The sequence below is a fragment of the Bos javanicus genome, chromosome 14 (assembly GCF_032452875.1).
Source record: "Bos javanicus breed banteng chromosome 14, ARS-OSU_banteng_1.0, whole genome shotgun sequence".
Lineage (NCBI taxonomy): Eukaryota > Metazoa > Chordata > Mammalia > Artiodactyla > Bovidae > Bos > Bos javanicus.
The window spans coordinates 62,150,529-62,171,882 of NC_083881.1; the positions used below are offsets into that span (position 1 = coordinate 62,150,529).

The 21,354-nt window shown below is 36.1% G+C and overlaps 1 protein-coding gene across 5 annotated transcripts in view; it reads left to right on the forward strand.

Moving 5' to 3' along the window:
- Window positions 1–21,354, forward strand: part of UBR5 (ubiquitin protein ligase E3 component n-recognin 5) — a 137,468-nt gene that overhangs the window by 42,952 nt on the left and 73,162 nt on the right. For 3 of the 5 annotated variants that reach the window (XM_061439243.1, XM_061439246.1, XM_061439244.1), the window contains exons 2-9: window positions 2,107–2,151; window positions 2,721–2,802; window positions 3,278–3,354; window positions 4,057–4,176; window positions 13,234–13,423; window positions 13,974–14,133; window positions 14,743–14,892; window positions 16,623–16,834. In XM_061439243.1, coding sequence (XP_061295227.1) covers window positions 2,107–2,151; window positions 2,721–2,802; window positions 3,278–3,354; window positions 4,057–4,176; window positions 13,234–13,423; window positions 13,974–14,133; window positions 14,743–14,892; window positions 16,623–16,834 — 1,036 coding nt within the window. The remainder of the gene's footprint in view (window positions 1–2,106; window positions 2,152–2,720; window positions 2,803–3,277; window positions 3,355–4,056; window positions 4,177–13,233; window positions 13,424–13,973; window positions 14,134–14,742; window positions 14,893–16,622; window positions 16,835–21,354) is intronic. The other 2 variants (XM_061439245.1, XM_061439247.1) reach the window with 1 other exon arrangement.

A 21,354-nucleotide genomic window follows, 5' to 3' on the forward strand; every position in this document is an offset into this window, starting at 1 on the left:
TGCTTGAAAGTGTTAGTCGCCCTGCTGCTGCTGCTAAGTCACTTCAGTCGTGTCCGACTCTGTGCGACCCCATAGACGGCAACCCACCAGTCTCCCCTGTCCCTGGGATTCTCCAGGCAAGAATACTGGAGTGGGTTGCCATTTCCTTCTCCAGTGCATGAAAGTGAAAAGTGAAAGTGAAGTCGCTCAGTCGTGTCCGACTCTTAGCGACCCCATGGACTGCAGCCTTCCAGGCTCCTCGGTCGATGAGATTTTCCACGCAAGAGTACTGGAGTGGGGTGCTCAGTCGTGTCCAACTCTTTGCTACCCCATGGGCTATAGCCCACCACGTTCCTCTGTCCATGGAACAGAGGATGGCAAGAATATTGGAGTGGTTGTCATTTCCTTCTCCATGGGATCTTTCCAACCCAGGAACTGAACCATCATCTCATGTCTTCTGCATTGACAGGCGAGTTCCCAGGTGCTGCCTGGGAAGCCCTGTTTTTGCATAGGAATATGATTTAGTGTTGGACATTTGCTTATACTTAGAGGAGGGCATGGCAGCCCACTCCAGTATTCTTGCCTGAAGAATCCTATGGACAGAGGAGCCTGGGGGCTCCAGTCCATAGGGTTGCAAAGAGTCGGAAATGACTGAAGCGGCTTAGCATAGCACCATTTGCTTATACACATTTTAGTGTTTCAAAGATGCTCCTTGTAAAGAACAGAGGATAGAAGTTTACCAGATAAAGTTGAAGGACAGTTGGTACCTAGTAGAATCTCTTATTGGAATAATTAGCTTATTTGCCCATATGTTGTATGATTTGTGGTAGCTTTTAAATCCTAAACTAGCTTTAAGTATGTTTAATTTTGAGTATGTATACCACTTTGATCTGTTGTTAGTACGAATGACTGAAATTTGATTTTACGTATTTTTGTCACTCTTTACAAAGCAAACTTCATGAAATTTCCTGTTGATTTATTGTTCTGTTTTTTCCCCTGTTTTCTAAAATTCTCAGTTTATTTTTAAAAGAATTTCTGAAAATTATTTTTCAGTTATTAATAATAATAAAACAAATACTGTTTTCAAAGATCAGGCATTTGTTTAGATAATAGAACTGAACTCTTAAAATCTCTACATTTGATTACATCTTTATATTATAAAATGTCTTCCTTAGGTTGACAGAAGTACCTAATGTAAATGAATATTACAGTTCTTTATATTAACTCAAGAGTTTCTTTGAGAGAAACAGCAAAATGGTGATAAATAACATGAGTTAATGTCTTTGTTAGATAGCCCTTTGAGATTTTTCTAAGCATATTCAATAACTCTTAAAAATGTCAGGTGTTACCCTTGTTTTACAGATGTGGTCACTAAGGTTTTGCTTTTTATTTTTGCAATTCCACCAGAATACCAACCTGGGCACCAAGGTTTTAATTTGTACAATCGTGTGTCACACGGCCCTTCTTTCAGAACTTTTGAGACTATTCTCACCTTAAAGTCAGTTTGGCTTTTGGATTGTTTCTGCCTTGTTATCTTAAATTCTTTAACAGTTACGTACTTTCCAAATAGTTTCATTTTGTGGCATACCTGTACCTTCAAGAATCTCTTTCAGCGTATGTAGTACAGTGTTTGAAAAATTGGCTTTCCATTGAGCTTTGATCCAATTGCCAGTTCTACTGCTGGTTTGTTAAAATCTGGAAGCCTGTTTCCTCTTCTGTAAAATAAGATGATGATTGAAGTTACAAATGAGGTGGTGAGGTAAAGCAAGTGCAGGGTTGACTTATGACCTTTTTAGAGACAGAACTTAAAGATAATATACAAATCATTTTGCCTTAGTAAATTTTTTGTGGTTGTGCAGTGGTAAAGAATCCAGTTGCCAATGCAGGGGATGCAGAGACGTGGGTTCAGTTCCTGGGGCAGCAAGATCCCCTGGAGAAGGAAATGGCAACCCACTCCAGTATTCTTGCCTGGGAAATCCCATGGACAGAGGATCCTGGCGGGCTATGGTCTATGGGGTCACAAAAGAGTCGGACATGACTGAACGCACACACATACTGTTAGAGATCTCTTTTGTTTACAAAGGCTCTGTATGTGTTGTTTATTCATGCTTTGTTTTGTTTTTAAAGGTTACGAGAAGTTTCAGAGAAACTGAACAAATACAATTTAAACAGGTAAGAGTTTTAAAATATTTTACATTTCCTGAGGAGAATAGCTTTTTTTAAAAGACAAAAATTAGGAAAACGTACTCATGTTTAGGTAGCAGCTATTAAGAATATTTTAATCTAGCTCTCAGCTTTTTATGAGTGAGTTCATTTGAATTATAGTTTGTGTTCATACTAATTTTTAAAAACTCTGCCATACCAAAGAGCTATAAGATAATATATTTCAATTATTGCTTTAAAATATATAAATATTAGTTTTTTAAAAATGAGTTTTGCCAGCAGTTCTTCTGTTAATTGAAATTGAAAAAACCCTCAAGGGTGTATTTGCCATTTAAAAAATAATTTTCTTATTTATTTCGTTGGGTCTTTTCATTGTAATGATAGGGTGTTATTATTTTCATTTTATATATATATATACACACACGTATATATATGTTCGTTATATATACAGACACACTCACACATACATATGATGTGTGAGTGTATGTGTATACCATGTAATAAAAGTTTCTAGTAAATACTATGACTTTGGAGGAAAAAATAATAACTTTGCTTGCATATTTTTCTTTATTCCTCAGCCATCCCCCTTTGAATGTATTGGAGCAGGCTACTATTAAACAGTGTGTGGTGGGACCAAATCACGCTGCCTTCCTTCTTGAGGTAAATTGTTTGTTTACTCTTAAGGTAGGGAAGTGAAAATGAGTGTTAAAATACAACTGTGCATCGTCATGTGTCTTCCTTTTGGAAGAAATGAAGAAAAGAGCAGTTTCTTACGATAATTATTTCAGAGCTCACCCAGTTCTGTTTTCTTATTGTATAAATTCTCTGGCCCAGAGAAAGTGTAAATGATTTACTAGAGCTTGAAACTAGTTAGTAAGAGAATGAAGTTCCTGATATCCAGTTATTTTCTTACTCTGAATTCTGTTAGATTGAGATATTTTACATTATCTTCACTGGTTTCATGGTAACGCATATAAAATATACTTCCCTGGCTTCATTATGAGTGCCTTCTGGAAGGGAGCTTATTTTTTGGCTTTTTGAATTGACAGTGATAGGTACGTAATCTGTTTGTTGAATAAACTCAAGTTTTAATGCACATTTTTACTTGGGAAAGTTCTATTTTCTTTGCTTCTAGGATGGTAGAGTTTGCAGGATTGGTTTTTCAGTACAGCCAGACCGATTGGAATTGGGTAAACCTGACAATAATGATGGGTAAGTCATTATGTCCTTTATATTTAATTAATAATTTAATTCTTAAAGGTATAATATTCCATCTGTGTTTTGGTTTGGGGAACCGTCAAGTTAAAAAGCATTGTAGAAAACCAGGTGCTTAAAATAGAATGCAGTGGTTACTTTATAGTTTGATTTTAATTTTTATGCAAACAGTGATTTATAGCTAAAATATTCACATTAACAGTAGCAGAGGAATCAATGATCCCTTAACAGAATAGGTTACCAGAAGTATGATATGTATTTGGTAGGTTCCAAGTCAGATCTGCTCTTTGAGTGAACTGCCTTTTCAGATCATTTTTTTTCCCCCTTAATATTCCCAAATCAGGTAACTCAATTTGAAATTTTTGAAGTCTTTAAAGTTTTGGTCTTTATAAAGTATGACATGTAAAAAACATTGCTAGATAATGCATGATGACTTTCAGTTGACTGCTTCTGAAGAAAGTATGATTACTTTTAAAAATCTGAGGAACAGTTTGTTTGCAGCTAAACCATGAAAAAGGTTCAGACAGGAGCTGGATTGTTACCAGGTTACAAGTTGTTAGATTTGCTCTTTGTTCTGAAGTGTCCATCTCAATGAGAGTTATCAGAATTGTTAAGCTGATATTTTATGTAGTGAAGCCTGGAATTCCTAGGCATTTGGGGACTTTTCCGTGATTTTTCTACCTCTTGTTTTTTTCCCAGGTCAAAGTTGAATAGCAGCTCTGGGGCAGGGAGGACATCGAGACCTGGTAGGACAAGCGACTCCCCGTGGTTTCTCTCAGGTTCTGAGACTCTGGGCAGGCTGGCTGGCAACACCCTGGGGTAAGTTGTGGCCTGATGATGCATCCACTGGTCTGTGAGTGCTGTCACTGCGAGTGGTCATCTCAGTGTTACCTAGTGACGAAGCCAGGGAACTCTGGGCAGGGTGTCCTGTTGCTTAGAATGAGCCACCATGACTTAAAAAAGCCTACATAGGCTAATTACTGTTAGCCTAGATTTTTCATCTTTTAAAAATGTATAGTGGCTATATGCATTTATGTCATTCATCTTTGTTATTTTTTAAATTTCAGTTATATTATCTTTGGTCTTATTTTTGATTAATTCTTAGGTAAAAAAAATTCTAACATTTCTTTCTAGTAGCCAAATCTGGTAGTTCTTTCTGAGTAAATTTAGTGAGGCTTCAAACTATTACATAACTAAACTTTACTGCCTTTAATGAAATCTTTTTTACTTTAAAGAAATTATTGTGGTATACTTGACATATAACAGTTGCAAGTGCACAACATAACAGTTCAATATTTGTGTATACATGTATACAAATGTTTATGGCCCTTGAACAATGTGGGATTTAGGGCACATTTTTGATCCTGTACAGTCAAAAACCCACTTGTAACTTCTGACTCCTTCAAAACTTAACAGCAAATAGTCTCTTGTTGACTGGCAGCCTTAGGATTAGCATAAACAGTTCATTAATACGTATTTTGTATGTTATATGTTTTATATTCCATATTCTTATAATAATGTAAGATAGGAAAAAATAAAACATTGAGAAGAAAATACATTTACAGTACTGTTCTTATCAATACTGTAAGTTTGTACCATCTATTTGCAAAATGAATTGTCTGTCATTACCTATGTCAGTATTTTCCTATATGATACAAAACTCTAGATGGTATACGTATTACTTACACTAGACATCAAAAATGAAAAGATAATGTGAAAGGGAGATTCATATTTATTGTATTTATAGATACAGTGATTGATGCATTGATAGTGAAGAAGCAGCAATATGATTACTTCATGGTAGCCTAACTTAAACACTAATGAATGAATGGTTATAAAAACTTTATGGCATGTAGTATTACAGTCATATTTATCATATGATATTAGAAACGTTGTTCATTTAAAAGAAACTACTTACCTGTGATGATAGAAACACAGTTTCTCCAATTAAGAGAAAGAGAAGCATACTGTATGGTAATGTAATTCTACGAAAGCAAAGTTGTAACACAGTAAGAAAACTGTCATTGAGCAGCCAACAGTAAGAAAACTAACAGTATTAGTTTTATATTAAATATCATTCACCTTATGCCTATGTAAGCATAGGCTACTATCTACAAATATTTTATGCATTCATGACATAACTTTTTCTTAATTTTTTTGGAGTTTTTCTAGGCTTCATGGTTCATCTGAGTTTTTTAAATTCCTGTTAGTCCCCCCCCAAAAAAAATTCCAGTATATTTATTGAAAAAAAATTATTATATAAGGGAAGCCACACAGTTAAAGTCTCTGCTGTTCAAGGGTCAACTGTAATGTGAAATGAAACAGTCAGTTAACACCCATCACCAAATCTGGTTACAGATTTTTTTCTTGTGATGAGGACTTTAGAGATCTCCTCTCTTATCAGCTTTCAAATGTACAGTACCTTGCTGTACATTTTATCTCTGTGACATTTATTTTATAACTGAAAGTTTGTACCTTATTTTTACTTTTAAAATTATTTGTAAAATTTTTACTTTTTACACTAGATACTCTTAAGTCCATATTCTCTAAAGCTGGTATGCCGTTGAACTAAAAGAATCATATACAGATTCCAAGCCAGATGGTTTTATTCATTTTATACCTTGATTTATGAATAGCTAGATCTTCTGAAATTACCCATTTAGTGGTTAGATAATGCCAAAGCAATGATGTTAGCATATGTATTCAAAAGCTAAGCAGAGAAATAGAAGCAATTTAAACTGTTTCAAAATATAATTAAGGAGAGGAAGATGGTTTTAAACATTTTGACTCTCTTGGTAAAGTTAGATTTAAAAGTTGAGATCCCATTTTATCTGATAAACTTGCAAATGTTTGATTTTATTTAAGAAAGCATGCTCTTACATATCATACTACATCAAACTTTACCTGTTTAAAGATTAAAATTTAGTTCTTTTTTTAGTTGAGGGGTTGTCACATTATAGCCTACAGGCTAAATCTGTCCTGACTGCCTCCTATTTTCATTGAGACAACTATACTTGATACTTTCTCTGTGGTTGCTTTTGTGCTAAAATGGCAGAGATGAGTTGTCATGACAAAAGACTGGTGAGCCGGCAAAACCTAAATAAATGGTTTACTTTTCTACACTTTACAGTTTGCTGATCCCTGCTTTAGTTTATTCATTTACATAGGGGCATTTGTTCCTAATGCTGTGCTCTTTATTTCTAAATTTAACTTTTCATTTGAAAATTATTTGAGTTTTAAAAATTGCAAAATTTCACCCAGCTTCCCCAAATGTTAACATTTTACATAATCATAGTACAGTTATCAACACCAGGAAATTAACAGTGATCAGTGCTTAATCTGTAGAGTTTATTCGGATTTCATCACCTGTCCCACGAGTACCATTTCTCTGCTCTAGGATTCAGTCCAGGACCCTGTGTTGCATTTGTTGTCATGTTTCTGTAGTTTCCTCCAATCTGGGACAGTTCCTCAATCTTTCCAGATCTAGATGAGTTTGAAAACTGGTTATTTTGTAGAATGTTTGATTTTGTCTCTTATTTCCTCATGATTAAACCCAGGTGATGCATTTTTTTTTTAAGTCTTTATATTTTAAGAGCAGTTTTCGAGTTCATAGCAAAAATGAGAAGGTACTGACTGTACAGGGATTTTCATATTCCCCCTGACCACATGTATAACCTCCCTTGTTATCAGTACTCCCCACCAGAGTGGTCCATTTGTTACAGTTGATGAACCTACACCTGCACATCATCATCCACAGACCATAGTTTACATGAGAGTTCACTCTGGGTGTTGGACCTTCTCTGGGTTTGGATAAGTTTATAATGACATGCATCTTTGATTATAGCATCATTTAGAGTAGTTTCACTGTCCTAAGAATCCACTGATCTTTTTACCATCTCCATAGTTTTGTCTTTTCTAGAATGTCATATAGTTGCAATCATTCAATATTTAGCCTTTCCAGATTGGCTTCTTTCACTTAGAGTAGTATGCATTTAAGGTTCCTCCATGTCTTTTCATGGCTTGATAGCTCGTTTCTTTTTAGTGCTGAATAGTATTTCATTCGGAGAATGCAATGGCACCCCACTCCAGTACTCTTGCCTGGAGAATCCCATGGATGGAGGAGCCTGGAGGGCTGCAGTCCATGGGGTGGCGGGGGGTCGGACATGACTGAGCGACTTCACTTTCACTTTTCACTTTGACGCACTGGAGAAGGAAATGGCAACCCACTCCAGTGTTCTTGCCTGGAGAATCCCAGGGACGGGGGAGCCTGATGGGCTGCCGTCTATGGGGTCGCAAAGAGTCAGACACGACTGAAGCGACTTAGCAGCAGCAGCAGTATTTCATTGTATAGATGTACCACAGTTGATTTACATATTCAGCTACTAAAGGACATCTTGGTTGCTTCCAAACTTTGGCAGTTATGAGTAAAGCTGTGTGCTGATTTTTGTGTGGATGTAGGTTTTCTGCTCCTTTGGATTAAATGCCAAGGAGCACAACTGCTGAATTTTGTGTTCTAGATTTTGGTCATTCTAATAGGCATGTAGTGGTGGCTTGTTTTTTTTTTTAAATTCACATTTGCTTGATGATATATGAAGCACCTTTTCGTATGCTTATTTGCCCAATGTAGCTCTTCTCTGGTGAGGTTTCTTTTAAGGTCTTTGGCTCATTTTTCCATCAGATTGTTGATATATTTTGGATAACCATTTTTTAATCAGATAATGTCTTTTGCAGTTATTTTGTCCCACTCTGTAAGTTGTCTTTCATTATCTTGACAAGCATCATTTACAGAGCCAAAGTTTTTGACTTTAATGAAGGCTAGCTTATCAGTTATTTATTTCATTGTGCCTTTGGTGTCATAGCTAAAAAGTCATTGCCAAATCCAAGATTGTCTAGATTTCTTTTCTGCTATCTTCTTGGAGTTTTATAGTTTTGCATTTTACATTTAAGTCTGTGATCCATTTTAATTTTTGTGAAGGTCTGTGTCTTTTTTCCATGTGGATGTCCAGTTATTCTAGCAATGATTGAATCATTTGCAATGATTGAATTGCTTCTTTGTATTGCCTTTGCTCCTTTGTCAAATATCAGTATTTATGTATTTATAGGGGTCTGTTTCTGGGCTCTTTATTCCGTACAATTGATCTATTTGTTTTTTCTCCAGTAGCACACTGTCTTGATTACTGTTGCTTTATAGTCAGTCTTTGAAAGTTGGTCAGGGTCCAGTCAGTCAAAAGAACTTTGTTCTTCTGTATTGTGCTGGCTCTTTAGATCTTTTGCCTTTCCCTATACATTTTAGAATCAGTTTGTTGACACAAAAAACGTGGTGGGATTTTGATTGGGATTACAGATGATGCATTTTTGGCAAGAATACCACAGAAGTGATGATGTGACCTCATTGCATCATATGTGGAGGCACATGATATTGACCTGTCTCATTACTGTGATGGTTATCCCTGACCACTTAGTTAAAGTGATGCTTGCCAAGCTTCTCAAGTATAAAGTTACTATTAATAGTGCCCCCTTTGTAATGTATTTTGTGGGGAGATGGGCTTCCCTGGTGGCTCAGCTGGATGCTTCCTGACTATGTAAATAGTCCATTTTCTATCATATTTTTGCTCATTAACTTTAGCATCCATTGATAATTTCTTCCTTCATTACTGTGGTGTTGGCCAAGTAGTGCTTTTTAAAATATGTTTTTATTATTTCTTTTACACTCATTAATTGAAATTTGACTGTAAGGAAGAACTTTTCCTCCTCCCCCATTTCTTTCTTATTTATTCTATTCTGTTACTGCTGAGTTATTTATGTTATTATGGTCTCATGGATATTTGTTTTATTTTATGGTTTATAATCCATTGCTGTTTCTGTTGCTTAAATTATCCTATTTAAATCCTCTTCTCTTTATAAATAAAGCTTGGATATAACCAGTTATAATAGACTACATGACAAGATGACTGGAAGAGAGTAGTGGAATTTTATGTCTTTGGTAATAAAACACACAACAAAGATGATAATAAAGGAGTACATTTGAGCTTGAATAAAAACCTTAGTAGAGCTGCTCCAAAAGAAGGTTAAGGCTAATTTTAAGACTTTGGAAAGCGGGGAGAATCATTAGTTTTTGTGTTCCTCTTACTTATGCTTGATTGTATTCCTTTTTTGAATCATGTTTTTATAAACCTGCCCCACCCCAACAGACTCTGTGTTTTCGCATTGGGTTCATGATCGCAATTCTGAAAAACGTCACAGTGTTCCCCCTGACTAAGCCATATGTTTACCTTTATTTGGTCTTGCAGATGTCCACAAAATGTAAGCACTTAAAGGCTGATTGTTTCTCTTGGCCTGTATGAAAATTTTTCTCAGTTTGTTGATGGAGAAATTGTAACCAGTATTCTCTAAATTAAGAAATTTTAAAGTCAAAAATGTTATCTGTCATAATAAATTTTCTTTCTCTGAGTTGTGTTGTTCCCCCCTCCTCACATTCCTATGTTGATTATAGTAAACTTTAAAGAAGCTTGCTATTTATTAGAGAACCTAGGACATACAGGTGCAGTCATATCTGAAAGACTGTCCCCACAGACCTTGGTCCCCAGCCTCTTCCTTCAGAGTCCTGGCTTGTTCCCTTTGGGTTCATAGAGGAGTTGTGAATCAGGTGGTCTCTGAGAACTGCATTTGAAAGATTTTGGCATAATTAATACTGTTTTTCTTTGCTGTCAGTGTGGGTAATTGAGAATTGATCATGTATTATGACTGAGCATTCTTAGGAATAAATAACAGTCAATGTTTCTAGGACTTTTAATGTTTTTCCCTTGGGGCTTTTGCTAATTGGCAGTGTGCTAAGGCTTTCTAGCTGCGTTTTTTTTCTCTTTCATAATTACTCAAATTTATCCTGGGAGATATTTTAAAAATCTCCAGGATATTTTTGTTAAGCGCATTTCAGTTGGGCAAGAACACCAACTTTGAAGGGGAAGAACACCAACTTTGGAGAAAGAGAGTGTGTGTTTAAAGAATGTTTAAAATGGAAATATTAGTTTCTAAAGTCTCTTCATCCATTGTTTGTTATCACCCATTTTTTTTTTTTTTTTAATTTTTAAAATTAAAAAAATTTCAGGTATACACGTGCTCCCCATCCTGAACCCTCCTCCCTCCCCCCTCCCCATACCATCCCCCTGGGCCATCCCAGCGCACCAGCCCCAAGCATCCAGCATCGTGCACTGAACGGGTGATGTTACCATAGAAGTCTACAGGGCCATTGTTACCAAATGTAAACCTCCATTTCTCTCCTACCCCCTGCCCTTTAATCTTAAGAAAAGCTGCAAACTTGTTTTTTTTAATGGGAAATCTTCTGACTTAAGTGTTGAAACTAGTTGATATTTCCGTGGAAATAAATGTGCACATATGCACAGGCACACACATACCTATCTAGTGTGTGTGTTTGTATGCTTGTGTATTTGTATATGTTCTTTTAAATAAGCTTCATATTTTTGTACAGTTTTAGATTACAGAAAAATTACAGAGGTAGTACTGAGAATTCTTGTATGCTTCATGCCCAGTTTTCACTATTAACATGTAACATAAGCCTGGTACACTTCTTATAATTAATGTATGTTGGTAAATTATCATCAGCTGAAGGCTGTAGGTTGTTCACATTCCCTCATTTTTTTCTTAGTGTCCTCTTGCTGTTCCAGGATCCCATCCAGGATACCACAGTAGATTTAGTTGTGATTTCTCTTTAGGCTTTTCTTGATTATGACAGTTTCTCAGACTTTTCTTGTTTTTGATGCTGTATAGTTTTTTAAACTAGCCAAGTATATGGATAGGACTTATCCCATGGGTATTAAGATTGTTATCCCATGGGTATTAAGATTGCAAACTGTGGATTAATTCCATACTATGCGTGATTTTCCCAGTTGATTGGAGTCACTTTGTGTATCTTGAGTATTATATAATGGGTCAAATTGTAGGATTAATTTGATGAGTGAGGTGTGGATAGTAGAAACTGGTTTTTACATTATTTTTGAGGTTAATATTAAAAATATGTATATCTCACTATATATGTGTGTGTGTATATATATATATATAGCACGTGCGCGCGCGCGCGAGAGAGAGAGAGACAGAGCTCACTGTAATCATAGACAGAGGATTCCAATACTTTTCTTTTGAAACCACTGATAAACCTCTGTTAATGTATACTTAGTCAAACGCCTTGCTCTTTCTCTGGACAGCAAGCTGGATAGAGGAATGTTTAGCGTTGGTTGAGGTAGGAAGTCTAGTAGGTTGTTTGGATTCCAACAGAAGAAATCCTGCACTGTGGGTGTGGGTAGGAAAATGTGGTATTTTCCATGGTAACAGTCAGGTTAATGAATGGGCAAGCCGGAGATATTTTGACCTTTGTCTTTCAACTAACCTCAGTTGAGGTTTTGTGTAACAGAGATTGCAAATTGGCCGTATCGTCTTTACAATTATAACTGCACACCTCAGTTAGTATTGAATATAGTCATATTGTTGTGAAGGAAGTCTCCATAACTTTTTCATCTTGTAAAAATGAAACGTTATCTCCATTAAACACCTCCCTCTATCCCTCTCCCTAACATCTGGCAGCCACCATTCTACTTTCTGTTTCTATGAATTTGACTACTTTGGATATCATTTGTGTTTTTGTGATTGGCTAAATTTCTCTTGGCCTAATATCTTCAGAGTTTATCTGTGTTGTAGCATGTGTCAGGATTTCCTTCCATTTTAATGCTGAATAATATTACAGTATATGTATATCCCACATTTTGTTTAACCATTCATTTTTCATTGGATATTAGGTTGCTTGTACCTGTTGGCTCTTATGAATAGTGCTGCTTTGAACATGGGTATATAGATATCTCTTTGAGACTCTGTTTTCAATTCTTTTGGATATATACCTAGAAATGCAACTGCTGAGTCATACATGATGGCTCTGTTTTTAATTTTTTAAGAAACTTTGTACTGTTTTCATAGCATTGCACCATTCTATAGTCTTAGCAACAGTGCATGAGGGTTCCAGTTTCTGTACATTCTTGCTAACACTTGTAGTTTTCTTTTTTTTTTCTCATGGTAGCCATTCTAATGTGTGTGAGGTGATATGTTATAGTTTTGCATTTCTCTCAGGGTTAGTGATGCTGAACTTATGCTTATTTGGCCATTTGTGTATTATGTTTGGAGAAATGTCTATTCACGTTCTTGGCCCATTTTTTAAGTCAGGTTATTTGATTTTTGTTGTTGTTGAGTGTAAGAGCTCTTTATATATTCTGGATATTAACCTCTTATTAGATACATGATTTACAGATATTTTCTTCCATTCTGTACGTTGCTTCCTCACTCTTGATTATGTCCTTTGAGGCATAAAATCCACTGGGATTTTGCTAGGGATTGTGATGAATCTGTAGATTACTTTAAGCAGTCTGGACATCTTAACAATTTTAAATCTTCCAAGCCATGGATACAGGTGTCTTTCCATTTATTTGTGTCTTTAAAATTTAAGCTTTGAATTTTACTTTTTGCATTACAGACTGTTGGTAGTTATGTCCGATAGGTCGTTCGTGCAAAGAGGAAATGTATTATAACTCATTTTAGAGTCGTATCTAGAAATGCTAGGTATGTGGTTCTTTAAAAAAGCAGATGCGTGGTATTTATCTTTTAAAAGTGAAGTTATATTTAAGCATTAAAAAAATTAGAACTGTTATTTTAAAGCTCAGTTCTATTATCTTGTTCTGTCAGAATACCACTGTAACATACCATGTCAGTTAGAAAAATAGCTTTTAGCTTGTCCTAAGAGAATGAAAATGAGACCTGGAGGAATCTTGCTGAATGATTATTTAAAATGCTAATTCTATAAATTCTCCAATAATTTAGAAGTCGCTGGAGTTCTGGAGTGGGTGGAAGTGGAGGAGGATCCTCTGGTAGGTCATCAGCTGGAGCGCGAGATTCTCGCCGACAGACTCGAGTTATTCGAACGGGACGGGATCGAGGATCTGGGCTTCTGGGCAGCCAGCCCCAGCCAGTTATCCCAGCATCTGTGATTCCAGAGGAGCTGATTTCACAGGTATGGATCCTGTGGAACACTTAACATAAGAGCAGGACAGGGTGAGGTTTAACTAAACATAGTGGGCTGTAGCCATGGTTTATGGTAGCGGGTCCCTTTTCTGGGGCATCTTCCCATCCCAGGGATCGAACCCAGGTCTCCTGCTTTGCAGGTGCATTCTTTACCAGCTGAGCCACAAGAAAAGAAAGAAAGTGAGGTTGCTCAGTCGTGTCCGACTCTTTGCGAGTAACCCTACCAGGCTTCTCTGTCCCTGGTATTTTCCAGGCAAGGGTACTGGAGTAGGTTGCCATTCCCTTCTCCAGGGGATCTTCCCAACCCAGGAATCAAACCCGGGTCTCCCGACATTGCAGGCAGACGCTTTACCCTCTGAGCCACCAGGGAAGCCCAGCTGGGTCACAAGGGAAACCCAAATATAGTGGGCTGTAGCCATGATTTATATCATGAGTTGTGAAATACTGCTTTTCTGTTTTGATCCTAGAAAACTCATTTTGATTTTTAAAAAAGTTACAAAAAAGAAAATTAACATAGCACTCCTTATTTTTTATTTCAGGCGCAAGTTGTTTTACAAGGCAAATCTAGAAGTGTCATTATTCGAGAACTTCAGCGCACAAATCTTGATGTAAACCTTGCTGTAAATAATTTACTTAGCCGGGATGATGAAGATGGGGATGATGGTGATGATACAGCTAGTGAATCTTATTTGCCTGGAGGTTGGTGGATCACCATCATGGTTCTCTTATCTAGGGAGAGGTGTTTTGTTTGTTTGTTTTTTTTGACGGGAATGAAATGAAATGAAAGTGCAGTGGGTTTTCTGACTGTTCTTTCTAAGGTGGTAGATATTTCTCCCTATAGTGTTTGATTGTAAAATCTTTTTTAAGGGAAAATAGGGACATATTTCTGCTCAGTGGACTTGTGTTTCGTCCTAATAAAGGCATGGATGTATATGCATAGCTTTATTGCTGACTGACAGATGCCTCTGGAATGTTGTTCTGATGCTGTTATTATTACTGAATATGTAATAACTGAACTGCATTTAGATTTTGACTGTATCATCTCTGTGATGTCACAAGAATCTTAAATATTGATCCTTTTTTCTTGTGATTATTTAGGATGTAGCCCAAGCAATAATCATGCAGTTGATGTTCTTAAACTCTGTGTTAATGATGTTAACTGTATTTCTTAGGTAGTTACTGCTTCTCTTCTCAGGTTATGTCAGTAGTCAGCTTCTGATTTTAATGTTTTAACTTTAAGGGATTTTTTGGTGGTCTACAGATTTTTTTCTCTGTACCTGTTTCATTTATATTTGTTTCACTTTATAGAGGATCTTATGTCTCTTCTTGATGCTGACATTCATTCTGCCCACCCAAGTGTCATTATCGATGCAGATGCCATGTTTTCTGAAGACATTAGCTATTTTGGTTACCCTTCATTTCGTCGGTCGTCACTTTCCAGGCTAGGCTCATCTCGAGGTAATTGTGCATTTATTTCTTGGTGATTATTGGCTGACTGGAGAGCTAGTGGTAGAATTCTTTGTATTTGAACTTTTAATATTACACTAGATGAAATCATTATTTATTAGTGTTCTTGGAAGCTTTGGCATTAAAATAATTATTTTTGATTTTTGAAGAGCCACAGTAGAACTTTATAGATGATTTTATCTATTAATGCATTATAGAACACATATAAAGGATTATATTTTATCTAACTATATTTTTGAATTTAGGAATATGGATTCTGAACTAAAAGCAGAATTCTACTTAACAATGACATGCAGCATTCATAAAATAAGTCTCTCTAGTTTATTTGATTAAAATAAGGTGACTATCTTCTTCATTTTAAATCCAAAAAAAACTTTTGGAATGAGATTGATCCATAATAAATACATATAAATACTTAGCTTATTAAAATAGTATTTTCAGAAGTTAAAATCTTGAAAAGCTTTAGTTTATAGTAGAATTTAGAAAGATTTTGAAATCGTACAAACAGAAGCCTTTCTCTGTATATGTTGACATATATTTAACTGATATTTTAACTTTTTAAAGTCAGTATATTTACTTTTCAGAAAGTAAAACTCCTTGATTCAAATAACAGGAAGGAATCAGCTGTATTATATACTTATCATTAGTAAACTGGAAAAGATGCCATTTTACATTAAGACTGTACTGCAAATGCCTACTATTTGGAAGCAGTTTTAAAACAACAGTCTTAAAATGATCTTTTAGTATACTGAAACTGTTACGTAATAGCTTACAAATTCTTTAAAAATAAGTGAATATTTTACTGCCTTAAATGCATCAAGAATTACATTTCAAATATTCAGTATTTAACAAATAGCTCCTTCTAAATTTCTTCCTTTTGCTTTTCCTTAGGTCATTCTATGTGGGCATCTCTTTCAGTCTGAACCATATGAAATTGGTGGTACTTGACCATGTTTGACCTGCATGGATGGCAGTTTTATATGGTTCAACTTGTTTTTAATCCTTAATATCCAAGTCTTTGAAAGTTTAATTGCCTAGTTAAAACAGTAATGTGTGAGCAACCTGAAAATTTGTTTTAAAAAGTTTGTAAGCCAGTTTCAGTGGTAGCGTTTTTATAAAATAGTCTTTCTATAAAGATTCTTAAAATAGAAAAAAACTTCTGATTTCTCAAAATTTTTTAAATAAGAGTTTTTATCTTATCACAAAAGATAAGATAAATCACAAAAATCTAGTCTGTAAAATTACTCTAAACAAAGATTATCAAAAATTTTACAGTTAATGGATTTTTATTTTGCCCTTTTAAAGTTTTTTCCCCCCCATGTGTAGAATCTCTAACAAATACTTTTTTTTTGTTTATGTATCTAACATGTCAAAATTTTAATTTATGAATAGTTTCTAATAGATAAATTTAAAAAATTGTGGTAAGCATTTTTAATGAAAACTAGAAATTTAAAACTCCATGTAAAATGTCCAGAATCCAGTTTGAGGCAATTCTGCTCTAAAAGCACATATTCAGAAAAATGCTTAAAGAACTAGTGTACAATTTTCATACATTCACTTGAAAGAGTTAAATGTTTTGAATGTTGCATGTCAGGCTTATTAGATATATAGTTACATTAAATTCTTGTGGGTGGATAAACTGCTGTTAGTTGCATCCTGAAGGGTCTTTACTAGAGAGTGGCTTACTTTTATCCCACTGGTGTGACCCAATTGCATACCAGTTCTCCTTCTTCCCTTAGAGAGAGACTCTGAGCTGTTGCGTGAACGTGAATCCGTTTTACGTTTACGTGAGCGAAGGTGGCTTGATGGAGCCTCATTTGATAATGAAAGGGGCTCTACCAGCAAGGAAGGAGAGCCAAACTTGGATAAGAAGAATACGCCTGTTCAAAGTCCCGTGTCTCTTGGAGAAGATTTGCAGTGGTGGCCTGATAAGGTATTTGAAAAAATCCCCATCTCTTCCATTTTAAATGGATTCCTGGCACACACGTTACCACCCCCAACACCCCCCCAAAAAGGTTTCTGTTTTATTTCAGGTTTTTGTACTGTCATTTAAAATGCAGACATAAAGTGATGTTTTTGTTTCTTTTAAAATATAAATAATCTTGATTTGACACTGCAGGAATCATTTTAACGAGATGTGTTCAGTGGTGCTATTTCTTTTTTCTACTTTATGAAGTAAATCAGAGGCATCGGGATGGCAGTTTCAGATAAGACATAAGCATTCTGTTTCAGGATTTCTTTTCTAGTGATACTCGCACCAGTAACTGATGGTATATTTCTTGATAGAAATTTGTTTTGTGCTGTCGAATGGACCCAGTGTCTGCAGAGCAGGTTTCATTGATACAGACATGCATATGAGGGCAAGATTAGGAATCTGTGTTTCTTTGATTAGGTAGCTTTCCTGATTGATGTCAGCGAATTCTGACAGGCTCTTTGCTCTAAAAACTTTGGGAGACAAAGCAGGCTGAACAGGAAGAAACTGAGGGAGTGATGCTCTGCATCCTGAGGAGTGGTACATGGCGGGCTTCTAGATAGCAGCCAGGACTTAAGTGGTGTGAACCTTTAAAACTCCATCACTGCTGCAAGGACACATCCTGATGATGGTGTGTAGGTTTCACTGTCTTAAGAGGCAGGTGGTTCATTTTCGCAGGTTCCTGTAGGAGTCCATATCCTGTCCATGTATTTCTTGGAGTGCCTGTTTATTTCCAGATCCAGTTGGATGAGAGATTCTTTTAAGTAGAAGTAAAAGAAGATAAGAACTTGGTTATCTGTAGCAGATAAGGACGTTCTGATGTGCATTTCTTTTCTTTCTTTGAAGTTGACTTTGGAATATTAAAGGGAAAATATTATTTAACTTTCTGAATTTGTTTATTTTTTAATAGTTATTGTGAATCTTGATGTGGTTAATTTTCCTCTGTATTCAGCTCATGTGGAAAGCTTGAATGCAAGAAGGAACATGAATTTTAATCAGTCTCTTTGTGAGCAAAAGGTTATTCTGTTTTCTTTGGCAGCTGACAAAGTTTCCCTGAATTGCATTCTCTTACTTATTTCCATAAAACCAGAAATGTTCCAGTTTCTACTTTTACTTCATATGGTAGAAGGTGACTTAAACCATTGGGCTTTTTCTTTTCTTTTTTTTATACATTGTTCTTTGTTTCCTGTTTCTCGAGAGCCTTGATCGTATTAGGGCTGCATCTACTTCATATTGACAGGAAGTAATGGAGTAGGGCTGCATCTACTTCATATTGACAGGAAGTAATGGAGGACTCCTGAATCTTGTTTAATAGTGCCAGCACATCTATATTAGTCTAGTCTTCTTCAGCATGTATTTGAAAGTGTTTTGAGCAGTTGGAGTTTAGCAGGACTTTTTCCTGGCCAGTGTACACTTTGTTAAGAGTTAGCCAGTCTTAGTTGGCCTTTACTGATAGGCATGGTTTTAAGTACAGCTTGTTTTCAGAGGCAGTTACTAAGTTCATCATAAAATTTTGACACTGTATAGGCCTTACTTAGTGTATATTTCCATGGTTTGTTTAGACGTTGAATGAAGGAGAAATAGCAGTATGTGCAACAGAGTATGCCCTACCTATACTTTTTTTTTTTCCCAATAAAGAAAAACCTAATTTAAAATGTTTTTTTTGAATAAGAACTACTTTTTATTAGCTTGTGACTGAAATTTAGACATCAAAAATTTCAGTTTAGAGAAAGAAAATAACATAAGCCTAACTAAACTGATAAGTATTATCCTGGTTTTCAGCAAACCATTAAGATGATTTGTAAGGCTGAATGCTATAGTCAGAAAGAGAATGCAGAATTGTTAAGGGGGAAAAAACCTTGCTTTTGGAGCAGTGTGCAAAATTATCGTACAGGAACATAGGATAAATTCCGCATGAAGAAATAGGCACTATGGAGGCCCATATTTAAATGTCCTCCGTAGTTGGAGATGGTGGTCCCTGAGGAGTGGAAAAGGTTTTTGCGGGGTGCTTGATAGGAGACGGAGAGTGCAGGGAGATATAGGATGTCGGCACACACTATTTGCAAATCGTCTCTCTTTTTTGCTTTTTTTTTTGGTGGTAGGAGGAAAAAGGAGTTGTCCTAGCTTAATTTCAGAAATGACCTAATTCAGTATTTATAAATTCTAAGTTTGGTTAGTGTCCATGGTATTTTTCCTTCTTTTGTTAGGGTACCTGAGAAATTCCTTTGTTAAATTAATTGGAATAATCTTGACTTTGCCATCACCTATTTAGAGGAACAGCTACTTCTTCAAAGTTTCACCATTTTCTAGGCTAATACAGCTGCTTCAATGGTGAAATGTGGAGTAGGAAATTGGTATAGCCACTATGGAAAACAGATTCCTTAAGAACTTAAAATAGAACCACTGTATGATCTAACAGTTTCACTTTTGGGTATTATCTGAAGAAAATGAAAACACTTAACTGGAAATACATGTACCCTCATGTTCATTGCAACATTGTTTACGATAGTCAAGATATGGAAGCCACCTAAGTGTCCATCAGTGGGTTGATACACACACACACACAAGAGTATTATTCAGCCATAAAAAAAGAATGAAATCTTGTCATTTTTGACAAAATGGATAGACTTTGAGGGCATTTTGCTAAATGAAGTTAGAGAAAGACAAATACCATATAATGGCACTTAAATGTGGAATCTTAAAAAAAAAAAAAAAAGGAATCCTATATAACAGAGAACAGACTGATAGTTGCCAGAGATGGGAAGTAGGGAAAATGGGTAAAGGGATTAAAAGATAGAAAGAAAAAAATAAATCAATGAATTTTTTTCTCCTTATTAACTTTCAGCATCTTTTAAAAAAAATAACCATAATTGATAATTACAGAGATGTTAAAAGATCTGTGGAGGCAGAAGTGAGGGTCATCCAATGAGTAACTTGAGTAGCCTTGATTAAGTGTATATTGTGTTTTAGGCTTTTTGTTCAGGTGTTAGGGTGAGAATTTTGTAGGAAGGCGTAACATTGTTCTGCCTAAATACTATAATAGAATTAGGTACAAGAGGCTTTGGGGAATCACAGGAGGCCAGAGTGATTACTAAGAGTTACTTCCATTAACATGGATCCATTTTCATGTCTTGGTCATTTTTGAAATTTACTTTTCTCTGATTAGAAATTTAGTTCTATGTTGCTGAATGCCTACATTTAAGTTGTAACTATATATATATCTATATGTAGTTATATATACATATATATGTATGTGTGTGTATACACACACCAACCTACTCACAATAAGAATCTTAAAGTGACTTACAAGGGAATAAAAAAATGCATCTCCAATAGTAACAAAGACTGTTAGAAATAAGACTGTAAAGATAAGAGCTAAGTGATAAAATGCAGAAGGTGAAAGGGTGGAGAAAAATTGCAGGGTAATTCATGCTAAGTCAGTCTGCTGAAGTTGAACGTAAGAACTTCCCCATTGTGCTCTGTAACAAAACAAACCTTCAGTTTAAGAGATGCACACATCCTTTATTTTAAGTAAGCTCCCAGAGAAGAAGTGCTTCCTTGATAGCTCAGATGGTAAAGTGCCTGCCTGCAATGCGGGAGACCTGGATTCGATCCGTGGGTTGGGAAGATCCCCTGGAGAAGGAAATGGCAACCCACTCCAGTACTCTTGCTTGGAAAATCCCATGGATGGAGGAGCCTCGTAGGCTACAGTCCATGGGGTCGCAAAGAGTCGGATACAACCGAGCGACTTCACTTTCTTTTTTCTTTCCCAAAGAAGAACTTGATAAAGGTTGTATGGTGGGTGATGAGGAAACAACTGATTTAGGTAGTCAGTATTGTTAACTTACAGTCATGTCCTTTACTGTTCTGGGTGTGTTTTCATAGAGTCTAGGGGAAATAATAAAATGTATTTCCCACCAGCGTTTTGAATTGTAGAGTTGTACATTATTCTCAATTTTCTTTGAATGGTATTGAGAGGAAACAGTCCCATGATATTTGGCTCCTTAAGATATTTGGAGCAGCTTCACTGTTGGGAACAGTTGATCAAACTTGTTGGTCATGATGCTTTGCTTTCAAGGTTCTAAAAGTGAAAGCTGGGTGGGGAATTTAAATTGTCATGTAGAAGCTACCAAGAAATGTTTGTGAAAAGTTAGGTAGTTCAGTTCAGTTCAGTCGCTCAGTCGTGTACGACTCTTTACAACCCCATGAATCGCAGCACTCCGGGCCTTTCTGTCCATCACCAACTCCCAGAATTCACCCAAACTCATGTGCATCGAGTCAGTGATGTCACCCAGCCATCTCATCCTCTGTCGTCCCCTTCTCCTCCTGCCCCCAATCCCTCCCAGCATCAGGGTCTTTTCCAATGAGTCAGCTCTTCGCATGAGGTGGCCAGAGTATTGGAGTTTCAGCCTCAGCATCAGTCCTTCCAATGAACACCCAGGACTGATCTCCTTTAGGATGGACTGGTGGATCTCCTTGCA